This window comes from Centropristis striata, chromosome 4, assembly GCF_030273125.1.
Source record: "Centropristis striata isolate RG_2023a ecotype Rhode Island chromosome 4, C.striata_1.0, whole genome shotgun sequence".
NCBI classification, from domain to species: domain Eukaryota; kingdom Metazoa; phylum Chordata; class Actinopteri; order Perciformes; family Serranidae; genus Centropristis; species Centropristis striata.
In genome coordinates, this window is record NC_081520.1 from 27,897,791 (window position 1) to 27,911,437 (window position 13,647).

Here is a 13,647-nt window from a genome sequence, read left to right on the forward strand (position 1 = left end):
TTAGAATGTCTATCAAAAGCGTCTGTAGGTAGCTCTTAGTCAATCAGATCAGTTATACCAGATGACGTAGTAGAGCAACAGAAATGGATGTTTGTTGTGTGTGTGTCTGTGAGAGAGTGTTGTTCGCTGCTTTGCTCCTCCAGTTCTCGCTTTCTGCAAGATTATTTATTTTCACACCTTATTCCCCCTCATGTCATTCAGCCACACACATCCACTGATTTTATGGGCAATAAACAAGCTGCTGCGGGTCTCTCGGCGGCTCCGCTGTCCCCCGGCTCGTAGCCAGATCACCGGCAGTGACCGGCAGTCTCGCCGGCTCGGCGTTACGTAGCGCCGCTAGCCGGCGCTACCAGTTATCTGGCTACGAGCCGGGGGACAGCGGAGCCGCTGAGAGACCTTTCGCCTTTCAACTTTCGCTCTAAACTGTTTAATACACCGTCTACAGCTAAAGAGAGTTTCGCGTCTGCAGCAGCCATGTTGGATCCGGAAAACTACAAGCTTCCGTCTGCCGAGTAGTACGCGTCATCGTCTTGCCGTCCCTCCCCGCTCTGTGATTGGATCCCTAAAACAGGGCTAAGAAACCTCTCTGGTTGCCAGACCGTCTGGAGGTTCGAAATTAAATTCTAGCGTGCAAGGCAGTCTGGGTATACCCAGGCTCGGCCTCATCAGGGACATGGTCTGATGCTGCAAGCCCAAACAGCACCATCACAGCACACAGAATAATCATGTTTTCAAGGCTTTTCCTCTGGTGTTTCCACTCCTGTGAATCAGTAACTGGGCTCATGATTTTTTAAATCAATGTTACAAAAGAAGGGGTGAATGTTTGAAATAAATACAAGAAAGAGTACTCTCTGACTTCATGGCAAGCTTTCAATGTTTTTAAATTCATTACTGAAACTTTAATCCACTTCATCACATCCCACAAACATCAGTGACAGTTGCAGTTTGTCCTATCATGTTAAACACATGTTATAAAATCAAAACTTAAAAAGCAAATATTGGGAAACATTCACTGAGTTGGTATACCTACATTTTATCTCTCCGACAGGCTGTACGTTTAAAACAGAGGACATGTTTAAATGTGTTCAAAATGTTTGACATTTGCAAACCAAACATGACAGGATTCAAAAGTGGCGGTATGATGAGAAAGTACAGAGACAGAATAATACGCAGCACACTGGGTACACTGCTCATATCAAATCTACTCTGAAGGATTTCAAAACAGCAGGCAAAAGAAAAGTTGAGCAGAGAAGCAAGGTGAGGTGTGCAGGTACTGACAGCTTTCTGTCTTGTCTGTTTGGAGCCAGAAAAACACACTTTGAGAATTTTAACATAAGAAAAAAGGATTGGAAGCAGAGGGACTAAGATGGCAAGAACAGTACCAAACAGTCCATAAATATGATTAACTTTTGTGTCAGAACAGGCCAACTTAACAACAAGGTAGTTACGGCAAAATAAACTGTTTATGATGTTTCCACAACGTGTCAAACGGATGTTTAACGATAAAGGAATCAGGAACATCAGAACACAGTACAACCATATAACAATAATAAAGATAACTGCTTTTTTAAATGTCATACGTGTGTTATATTGCAGAGGACAACAGATAGCAAGATATCTGTCATAAGACATGACGGCTAAGTTACATATTTCTATACAAACATATGTATGCAAACAAAAAATCTGCAGGAAACAAAAAGAAGCAGAAACAGTGTGAATGTCAGAGAGGATCTGAACCAGAAGGAATGGAAACAACCCTGTACTACCATACAGTTCATTTACAAATAGGCTGCACAGAAAAATGTACATAGGTTCATGTAAGCTTCTGTTCATACAGATAACCACAATCAGAGAAGTGTTGACACTAAAAATAACAAGGTACAACATTGCAGTTATCATAAAACACATGTATTTTAAATTTCCAACATGCAAATAAGCTCCAAGAACTAAATAAGACAAAGTTGAATTCAACATAATTCTTTACGGTAAAAAGTATCTACAAACAGAAATGACAACAATCTCTCAAGCAGCTGAGACTCTCACTCCGTGAATGTTTCAATAAGTATAAATTACATCACACACAGTAGAGTGTTTGTTACCTGTTGCTCTGCAGAAGCTGCAGAAACATGCAACTGCATTTATACCTGTTAAGAACAGAACAATCACACAGCCAGTCCGCTCTGCCTGCCCATCAACACATTCTGAGACCCTGCAACAGTAATTGGGCTCCAGACTGGAACGTAACTGGTCATATATGCTGTTACATTTTGAGGGTGTGTGATTTAGAATTACACGTGGTTGCACAAGGCCCATTTCAGAATTGCGGGTACATTTGAAGTTTAGACAAAATAAGAATTTTATTTTATTTTTTTCCATAAAACCTTTTTCATTCCCATAGAGAATACTTTAAATCTAACACTTCCAGCATTTGCCAAGCTTAAGCATGTAAGATTTAAAATATTTAATCTGAAAATCATCGTAGTAACAGCAAAATCAGTCAACTCTGTTGCAGACAAATTAGGGTAAATATGTATAGTACTCAAATGTAATACAGTTTAAAACCATGTCTTTCCTAAGAGAACCTTTGTCTTTACATCCACTAATTCAACTTTAAATTTTCTAAGATAAAGATTCTTTTTTCAGGAGTAAAAACATTGACACATTTAATTGGAAAGTTGCCAAAACAGTTTGGATTTTCTCTAAATATTGCTCCAAAAATGAATGAAATGCTTTGAAATTTCATGTATAGTGAGAATGTTAGTTATGACACAGCTTCTGGTTAATTTGTCAACAATAAAACATATTTAATTAGAATTTTTTTAAATAAAACTGTGAGAAACAGAGTTGACGCCTATGTGAACAGAGTTGACATGAATAACAGAGTTGACAAACTGTGTAAAAGGCCAAAAACAGTAACTCTGTTATCATTGAAATTTTGAAACATGTAACAGAGTTGACGAAAACAGAGTTGACATTTTCCACCAGTTTGTGCTTTAACTCCACCTGCTAGCTTAAAACCAGATACCACATGTCATGAATAAAACCATACTTTTATGAATTTTCATCATGTAATTGTTTTTGTTTTTTTAATGACAGATTCACTAGAACATCATAGTAACAGAATTGACATATAATTAATCTACTGTTGGTGTATTCTCAACATTTTGTACAAGTTAATGAGAGAGAAAGTTTAACATTCCATAATTCCCTCCAAATCTTTTCTGCAAGAGGAAGTGACATCACTGGGTGCATGTCACATGTTTTTTATTTGAATGCTGTAGGGTTTTTTATATGGTTTTATAACAGAGATAACAGAGTTGACGTGATCATAGGGACAGATAAAAAATATATATTTTTAATGTTGAAATCCCATGTATTACAGAAAATAAATACTCTGCAACTGTAAGTACAAGTATTTATAGAATTAGCACAAAAAAACTGCTAATTTTAATGAATTATTTTATGTTAATTCAACATGAACATGTGAATCACAAGCTGAAGACAGCCAATAATTGGTGGGTGGGAATCATTTAATTAATATTTTACATATAAATTGTGCCTAAAATACACACCAAACATTATTATTGGTGAACATTCAATATAATTAGCAATATTATTTAAAACAGATCCAGTAAATACTTTTTTAGGGGGAAATAATCAAAGGTTTTTCTGGGAGACGCGAAATGTACCCGCAATTCTGAAATGACCCACAAATGTTCCTGATGATGACGAGAAGCATCCATTATCCAATCTGCCCCAAACCTGAACAAATCTGCATGTCAATATTGATGCATAACCTTAGCGCCCCCTGCTGGCAACAATAACAAATGTCTTTTATACTTTAATATCCTGTTCATAACTCATGAACTGTTTTATCAGTCATCGAACATTTGTGGTAGATTCTTTTGGAAGGCTACAATAAACTCAGCAGAGAGTTCCCTTATACTCGGTGAGAATTTACCCTGCCACTCATAACCGCGATTTGAAGTTCTCCCTCGATCCACTGCCAAATTTTCCCCACGGTTCTTTGAATTCCATGCTGTAACCATAACTTCTCCCTCACCAAGAACCATTGTTGTTCTCTACCAACAAATGTCCCTTTGGGAGAATTTCTAGAGGAGCTTGACGTCCTCCTTTCAAACTTCCCTGAAGAGGGTCACCACTTGTTCTTCTTGGCGAATTCAACATCCAGCTCTTTTTCTCACTCCATCACCACTTGCTCATAAAGCTGGCAACCACCTTGATCTCACATTCACCAGGAACTGCTCTACCACTAACCTTTCTGTAACCCCACTTCATGTCTCTGATCACTACTTCATCAATTTCTCACTCTCACTCTCCCGACGTGCAGGAACAGTTCTCATCGACAGACAACTGCTCTCTCTCTCCAACTGCTTTGGCCTCTTCTGCTCTTTCCTTCCTTTCTTCATCCGACTCATTCTCACCTCTGTAGCCTAACTCTACAACCAACACTCTCCTCTCTACCCTCTCCTCCTCTCTTCACTCGCTCTGTCCTCTTACTCCTCGGAAAGTGCACAAGTCCTCCCCTACCCCTTGGTTGTCGGTGCATGCCACCAGAGCTTCTCTATGGGCATCAGAAAGGCAAAGGCAGAAATCTAAACACCCTGAGGACCTTTGCAACAACCAATCACTTCTTGCTACTTTCTCATCCTTGATATCCACAGAAAAAAAGCTCTTTCTATCAGACCAAGATCCAATCCTCTTTTTCCAAACCGAATAAGCTATGGACCTCCTTCCGTTCCTCTCCTATCTAATCAACACTTCCTTGATTACTGGCTGATTTCCTAGCTCTCTGAAAGAAGCAAGGGTGAATCCTCTCCTAAAGAAATCCATCCTCGACCCTAGTGGACAACTACAGACCTGTCTCTCTCCTGCCGTTCCTCTCCAAAACTCTGGAGCGGGCTATGTTCACTCAACCCTCCTGCTATCTTAATGGGAACAATCTCCTTGACCCTCAGCAGTCTGGTTTTAAGAAGGGCCACTCAAGAGAGACTGCCATCCTCACTGTGACTGAACAGCTTTACAAGGTGAAAGCGGCCTGTCTCTCATCTGTGGTGGTCCTACTTGACCTTTCTGCAGCTTACGATACTGTTGACCATCGGATCCTCATCTCCACCCTTCACCACCTGGGAGTAACTGGCTCTGCCCTTTCTCTACTCAAATCCTATCTCAGAGGGGGGGCGTGGCCAGCGAGCTATGGAGTAGCTGTGTTCCGTGGAGGCTCTGCTCGACTTTAATTTAAACATAAATTTCCCGCTGTGATAACTCTTTAAAACTTGCTAAAGTTCAGCATAAAAAGATGAAGAAGTCAAGGCACAAAAGAGGAGGGGAAAAGAATGATAAGACGACCGATGAAGTCGGTGAAATGGGCGAGATGCTCGGAAAATTAGCTACCGAGCTTAATGAGGCTAGCTTAGGTGCAGCTTCCTCGTGCTCGGAGCCGAATCCATCTACAGCAGATCTCATGAAAGCCATCAACTCTTTGAGCAAAAACGTGACGGCGAAATTCACTGCCATCTCAGACACCATGGGCGCTTTGCAAACTACTCTGGCTACAGTGACAGGGAAGGTACGTGACAAGCTAACTTCATTGGAGACTTTGTACAAACACCTGCAAGAAGGTTTGAATTAACAACGTAAGAAAGTAGCGGAACTGGAATCCCGGTCAAGACGCCAGAATGTCAGAATCATCGGTATTCCTGAGGGAGCAGACAAGGGTAAACCAGTGGAGTTCATTACCAAGCTGATTCCAGCGCTGCTCGGGGCTGAACACAGACTCCACTATTGCCAGACTCGGGAGCTCATCCTCAGACTCGCCGCTCAGAAATCACCGCTACAATACAATGGGACGAAGCTCTTCATCTTTCCGGATTTGACAGCGGAGGTTCTTGGCCAGCGTAGAGTGTTTGATGAAGTCCGCAAGAAGTGCAGGGCGGCCGGCCTCCGGTACGGCTTTCTTCACCCGGCTAGTTTTCGTGTGACACTGGATGGTGATACCAGGATCTTCAACAACCCGAATGAAGCAGAACAGTTTCTCCGTGATAAGTTATCCGCCTCCTCGTCTTAAATTAACGGTCACGGATAAGGGATGAACATGTACTTTTAATAGTGTCTTTCGAGCGGAGCCTGGGAGGGTAAGGAACGAAGCACACGCACCAATGGACACTAGGGAAGTTTGAAACGGGTTTCAGTTGGGGAAGCCTGTCAAGTTTTAAGGGGAGGGGGGTAAGCTGTTCAGGGTGTGCAAAATGTTCATGTTTTATGTTGGTGGTATAATGTACACATATTATGTGGGGATGTTGACAGAGAGAAGGCATGTTAATGAGGTTATGAATGGCACATAATAGCAGTAAGTCATACAATGGCACAGTGAAGATATTAAGCTGGAATGTAAAAGGTCTGGGTAATCCAGTGAAGAGAGCTAAGGTTCTTACTCATCTCAAATCATTAAATCCTGATGTTGTTCTATTACAAGAGACTCATGCCAAGCGCTCGGTCCAGATGGTGCTACGTGCAAACTGGCTGGGCCAGATGTATCAGGCTAACTTTAGTGCTAAGGCCAGAGGAGTGGCGATTTTGTTTAGGAAAAATATACCTTTTATTCAGAATAAGACAATAGCAGACCCCAGTGGTCGATTTCTAGTAGTGTCTGGCTGCCTGTGTTCCACTCCAGTGACTTTTGTGAATATATATGCTCCAAACTTTGACTGCCCAGAGTTCTTTAGAGAAGTATTTAACTCAATCCCAAATATAGACCAAACACATGTCATTTGTCGGGGGGGATATGAATTGTGTTCTTGATGTAAGATTAGATAAAAAATATTCAAAATCTTTGCAACAATCAAAATCAGGAAAGTGTTTAAATACAATCCTCGAAAATCTAAACATTGTGGATATATGGAGGTTGTTGTTTCCTACTAACAGAGAGTTTTCTTACTTCTCTCCAGTGCATAAATCCTACTCTCGCATTGATTATTTTTTCCTTGATTCTAAACTTATTCCAGCAGTGGTTGATGTCACTTATCACCCCATATTGATTTCAGATCATAGTCCTGTTTCCTTAACCCTGAAAGTGGCAAACTTAAACACAAGAGGCTGCCCTATTGAAAGACATAGTCTTCTACAAACATATGGAGGAGCACATCAAATTTTTTCTTGAAACAAATGATAATGGTGATGTTGATGATTCAGTCTTATGGGATAGTTTAAAGGCAGTCATGAGAGGACATATTATTTCATATACATCATGGAAGAGTAAAAAGCAGGATGCAGCTATGAAAGACATGGAGTCTGAATTACACCGGCTGGAACAGTCTTACCAGTCTACTCCAACAACAGACACCTTGGGTGAGATCACCAAGTTGAAGTGCGAGTACAACACCATACTCTCTAAACGTGTGTGTTCTCAAATGATTAGCTCAAGACAGAGATTATTTGAGTTAGGCGATAAGCCACATAGGCTGCTGGCAAGGCAACTGAGACATTCACAGGCATCACAGACTATACTCCAAATAAAGAACAAGAGAGGGCAGATTGTAACAGATCAGCAGGGAATAAATAAATGGTTTGAAGATTTTTATCGTAATCTATATAGCTCAAACAATAATACTAGTAAAGAGGAGATTAATGAGTTTCTGTAAAAGTGTGATCTACCCAAACTTGATAATGAAGCTGCAGCAGAGTTAGATGCTGAGATAACTCTTGATGAAGTTAAAGCAGCAATAGTCCAGTTCCCAAATAATAAGGCTCCTGGGCCTGACGGGTTTGGGGCGGAATTTTATAAGGCATACAGCTCACTGCTGGCACCTTTAATACTGCGTATGTTTAAATGCTCTCGGGAAGTGGGCTCCTTAACTAGCACATTGTATCAGGGTAATATTTCTCTACTGTTGAAAAAGGGCCGGGACCCCTTGAACGTCTCCTCATATAGACCTGTGTCACTTCTCCCATTGGAAACTAAACTTTTAAGCAAAATTTTAGCTAGCCGTCTCAACAGTCATATTTCCAGAATCATTCACCCAGATCTGGGTTTATCCCTAATCGACATATATACTTTAACATGAGAAGACTTTTTAACATATTATATAGTCCCCTTCGTGATACAGAAGATACGGTTATAATATCCCTCGATGCCGAAAAGGCTTTTAACCAGGTAGAATGGCCATATATGCTGTCTGTATTGGTAAGATTTGGATTTGGTAATTCTTTCATTAATTGGATCAAGATATTATACAAGGAACCCATGGCCTCTGTAGTTACAAACCTAAATAAATCCGGGCCTTTCCGACTATATAGAGCAGGGGTCGGGAACCTTTTTGACTATGAGAGCCACGAAAGCAAACTATTTGGAAATTTGTTTCAGTGAGAGCCATATAATATATTTTAAAAGTAAATTCAACTAAATGTCAGTATAATAAGCCTCTGAATTTATTTTTTTAAATAATGTTGTTATAATACTCACCATTAATGCGACTTCTGGTGCTGCATGGATTTGCTGATGTCTTTGTAGTCTGGTTGGTACTTGGTTAAGGTTAAGCTTCACGCAAGCGTTGAGACTTTCATCCGTTAAACGTGATCGTAGATTGTTCTTGATGTTTTTAAAATGTGAGAATGACTGCTCACATGCATACGTAGATCCAAACATGGTCAATACAGCAATACTCACACGCTGCAGTGTGTGGTATGTGACAGGAAGCACGTTCCAAGTTTTGAGAATCAGCTGGTCTTCGAGTTGAAGTTTTTTCATTTCTGTCCACATGTGCTTGCTTGCCAACTCTGCTTTTTGTCGTGTGATTCTTTCCAAATCTTCATTCAGTGACTTGAACTTGTTCACCCACATGCCTTCAGGTCAGCCACTTCTGCTTCAAAATCTCTGATGGAGATACCAGGAATGTAACTCAGGTCGGCTGTGTTCAGTGAACACTCGTTTGGATGGGTGATGAACTTAAAAAGACGAGTGTGCTCACGAAATTCTCCAAAGCGTGCTTTGAAGGACTGTAGGAGACTGGATGTGAAGCCAGCTAGCTGGTGAAAAGTTTGAAAAGTTTTGAATAGGCTCACTTGCTGTGCATGCATCTTTAAACTGGCTCAGTTTTTCAAAATATAGTAAACGACCTGTTTCAAGATCCATAATGAAGAGCTCTAGCTTGTTTTCAAAAGCAAACACAGCTTGTTGAAGGGATAACACTGTATTTCCAATGCCTTGCATTTTCACGTTGAGCTGGTTCAGATGTTCAGTCATATCTACGAGATAATAAAACTTGAGGAGCCACTCAGTTTCGGCTAGCTCAGGATGCTCGATGCCTTTCATTTCAAGGAAAGTCCGGATTTCGTTCAGGCAAGCCGCAAAACGGCTAAGCACCTTCCCTCTTGACAACCAACGCACATTGCTGTGCAAAAGAAGACCAGGATAGTTATTTCCAACTTCATCCAGCAGTGTTTTAAACTGGCGATCATTTAAGGCTCGGGCAACAATAAAGTTGATCACACGAATGACCAGCGACATCACTTCGCCAAACTGCCCGTCACACATCTGAGCACAAAGTGCCTCCTGGTGTAGAATGCAATGGAAACTTAGGATGGGTCTATTTACATGTTCACGAAGAAGCGTCACAAATCCTTTGTTTTTTCCCACCATACATGGAGCACCATCAGTACACACTGAGAGAAGTTTATCCATAGGTAGATTTTTTTCTTGAGCAAACTCCATGAAAGACTTTAATAAATCCTCACCTCTTGTGGATCCTTTTATTGGCAGAACAGCAAGACTTTCTTCGCGCAGTGTGTCATCAACAGCATATCTTGCAATCATGCTGAACTGCGACAAATGGCTCACGTCTGTTGACTCATCCAAAGCCAGGGAAAAGAACGGCGCTGCATTTATGTCCTTCACTTGCGTTTCCTCCACTTTGTTTGCCATCATGATGGTACGATCATGAACAGTTCTTGCCGACAGAGGCATGTCTTGTATCCGTTTGATTATCTTGTCTTTGTTCGGAAGATCATCAAAAAGTTCATTGGCTACATCCAGCATGAACGTTTTAGCATACTCGCCATCTGTGAATGGTTTTCCGTTCCTAACTATTGCTAAAGATCCAGCAAAGCTAGCGGAATTATAGTCACCTTGCCGGGTCCATACGCAGAGTTGCTGCTGGCTAGCTTGCACCCTGCTCAGTAGCTCTTGGCACGCTTTCTTTCTGCTGTCTCCCGCAGGGTATTTTGATGCAAAGGTAGCATGGCGCGTGTCGAAGTGCCGCTTTACATTCAACCGTTTTATCGATGCAATTTTGTCAATGCAAATTAGACACACCGCAGAACCTGCTCTCTCCATAAAGGCGAATTCTTCGGTCCATTCATTCTGAAATGTACGATACTCGTCATCTTTTTTTCTTTTCGCCATCTTCTTTGTCGAAGGGTTAGCTTTGAGGTAATGACCGAGCAGACTGATTCTAAAGGGGGCGTTTACCTGTTTACCCAGCAACGGCCAACATAGGCCAGTATCATCACTTGCTCCTGCAGCGAACTGCAGCCCTGAACAGGACATGAGCAGTGAAAAATCGATGGATAGATTAAAACAAGTGAGAATATTTTGTATTATCTGCGAGCCAGATGCAATCATCAAAAGAGCCACACCTGGCTCACAAGCCATAGGTTCCCGACAGCTGATATAGAGGGACACGCCAAGGGGATCCTCTGTCTCCATATATCTTTGCTCTCGCTCTGGAACCTTAAGCCTCCTATATACGCTCTAGCCAGGAAATACACCCTATAACACATCTAGGAACCAAACATAAGATCTCGTCCTACGCGGATGATGTTATATTATTTATTTCAGATCCCAAAGCATCTATACCTCCACTGCTGCAGTTAATAAATAAATTTGGCTCATTTTCAGGATATAAGATAAATTGGGGGAAAAGTGAACTAATGCCATTATCAAATTTAGTAGATATGACATTCCTCAAGACAACTCCATTTAGAATTGTATCAGAAAAATTCAAAAGTCTGGGTATTATAGTCACAAGGAAATTGAGTCAGCTATTACGACATAACTGGGATGAGAAAATTGATCAGTTGGAGAGGAATATACAGTTTTGGAACACTTTACCCATATCAATGGTAGGGCGTATTAACGCCATCAAAATGGTGGTCTTGCCAAGGTTCCTCTATATATTTCAATCTATCCCAGTATGCATCCCTCAAACTCACTTCAGAAAGCTGGATTTAATTATATCATCTTTTATTTGGTCTGGGAAAATACCTAGGATCTCGAAGAAACATCTTATTAAAAGTTGGTTCGAGGGAGGATTTGGCCTACCTCAATTTAAATCCTATTATTTGGCTACACATTTAAATATTTTCTTGTTTTGGTTGGGGTGTTTACAAGGCAATAACCTGGAGGAGATGCCTGCATGGTTACAAATTGAACACCTCTCCTGTCAGTGCACCTCCTTACCAGCACTCATTAATAGTCCAGTAAAGAGTAAAAAGTGCTTGTATAATGAAAACCCAATAATTCATAACTCGTTAAAGATATGGAAGCAGGTAATAGCAACTTTGAAAATGCCCAAAGTACATTTGGATTCTCCTATTTGCTGTAACCATGCATTTAAACCTGCACTGGATGATGTAGTATTCTCAAACTGGAGAGAGAAAGGTATTATCACATTGAGAAATGTTTATATTGAGGGTCATTTGCCCTCCTTTCAACAGTTACAGCGGGCATTCCAGCTCCCAGCTTCCCATTTTTTCCGTTACCTACAGCTTAGACACTTCATGAGGACTTATGTTCCACAATATGAACGTAAACCACAGCACATAGCATTAGATAGTTTTATTCAAATCAAACCATATACGAGAGGGGCAATATCTAAACTCTATGGAATAATACAGAATGTGAATAACACATCGTCAGACAAATTTAAAGAGGCTTGGGGGAGAGAATTAGATGGGGAAATTTCAGTTGAGATATGGGAGAATTGTATCAAGAATATCCATGGTAGCTCAATAAATGCAAGACATCATCTGATACAATTCAAGGTAGTACATAGACTACATTATTCTCCATCCAGATTACAGAAAATATTTCGGGATGTGTCACCCCAATGTATCAGGTGTCAAAGTGAAGAGGGAACACTATCCCACTTATTTTTGTCATGTCATAAGCTACAACCATTCTGGTCATCCTTGTTTGAGTTCTTCACCAAGGCCCTTAATCATCCATGTAACCCAGACCCGTTCACTGTGTTGTTTGGAGTGGCTAATACAGATAGTGTAAAAAGTAGTTATAAAGCTAAGGCTTTCTCCCTTTCAACATTGTTAGCCATAAAGTTAATTCTACAGTTTTGGAAATCTGAAAGGGCTCCTACGTTTGAAATGTGGTTGAGAGAGCTGGGAAATGTATTACACTTGGAGAAAATCAGGTACATCATATCTACTAAAGAGGATATCTTTTTTAAAATATGGCAACCTTTTCTTGATTTAATGTCTAAAAACTGAATTAGTGTTATTCTATTGCTGTGCCATTTATGTTATACTCTTGTTTTGTTTGTCTAATGTCAAAAACTCAATCAGAAAAACCAAAACATATTGTTCTGTGTAGCTCCACCATTTATCTCTAATTTGTATACATAATTTGTATATATTTTTGTGTTATGAAAACAATAAAAATAAATACACAAAAAAAAATCCTATCTCAAGGACCACACCTTTGTGTGACTTGGAAGGGTTCTGTGTCAGAACCCTGTCCACTCAACACTGGGGTCCCTCTAGGCTCTGTTCTTGGTCCGCTCCTTTTCTTGGTTTACAACAACTCGCTCAGCTCTCTCGTCCACTCATGGCTTCTCCTATCATAGCTATGCCAACGACACCCAGCTAATCCTTTCATTTCCCCAGTCTGAAACACAGACAGCAGCACGTATCTGCATGTCCGGCCGACATCTCCCAATGGATGTCCTCACACCACCTCAAAGTCAACCTGGGAAAGACTGAGCTACCTCCCAGGGAAGGGCTCTTCAACCACTGACCTCTATATTAATATCGAGAACACTGTGGTTCCCTCCACCAAGACCTCTAAAAACTTTGGTGTGACTTCCGACAACCAACTGTCCCTCACTACAAACATTACTGCTTCCACCAGATCCTGCAGATTCTTGCTGCATGACATCAGGAGAATCCGCCCGTTTCTCAATCAGAGGGCAACTCAGGTCATGGTCCAGGTGCTTGTCATCTCATGCCTGGACTACTGCAACTCCCTCATGGCAGGTCTGCCTGCCAAAGCCATCCGACCTCTTCAACTCATCCAGAATGCAGCTGCTCGATTGGTCTTTAATCTTCCCAAATTTTCACGTACAACACCCCTCCTCCACTCACTCCACTGGTTACCAGTGGCTGCTCGGATTTGTTTCAAGACTCTAACTCTGGTGGTTAAGGCAAAATAAACCGTTTATGATGTTTCCACAACTTGTCAAACGGATGTTAAGCGATAAAATAATCAGGAACTTCACAAAAGAGAGCAACCATACAACAATAATAAAGATAACTGCTTTGTTACATGTCATACGTGTGTTATATTGCAGAGGACAACAGATAGCAAGATGTCTGTCATAAGACATGATGGCTAAGTTA

General features: G+C 40.9%; 1 protein-coding gene across 1 annotated transcript; it reads right to left on the minus strand.

Moving 5' to 3' along the window:
- Window positions 1–994: 994 nt before the first annotated feature.
- Window positions 995–2,129, minus strand: LOC131970552 (olfactory receptor 4E2-like). Its single transcript, XM_059331973.1, has one exon. The coding sequence runs from the start codon at window positions 1,972–1,974 to the stop codon at window positions 1,027–1,029; it is 948 nt and encodes a 315-aa protein (XP_059187956.1). The 5' UTR covers window positions 1,975–2,129; the 3' UTR covers window positions 995–1,026.
- Between the last annotated feature and the right edge of the window lie 11,518 nt (window positions 2,130–13,647).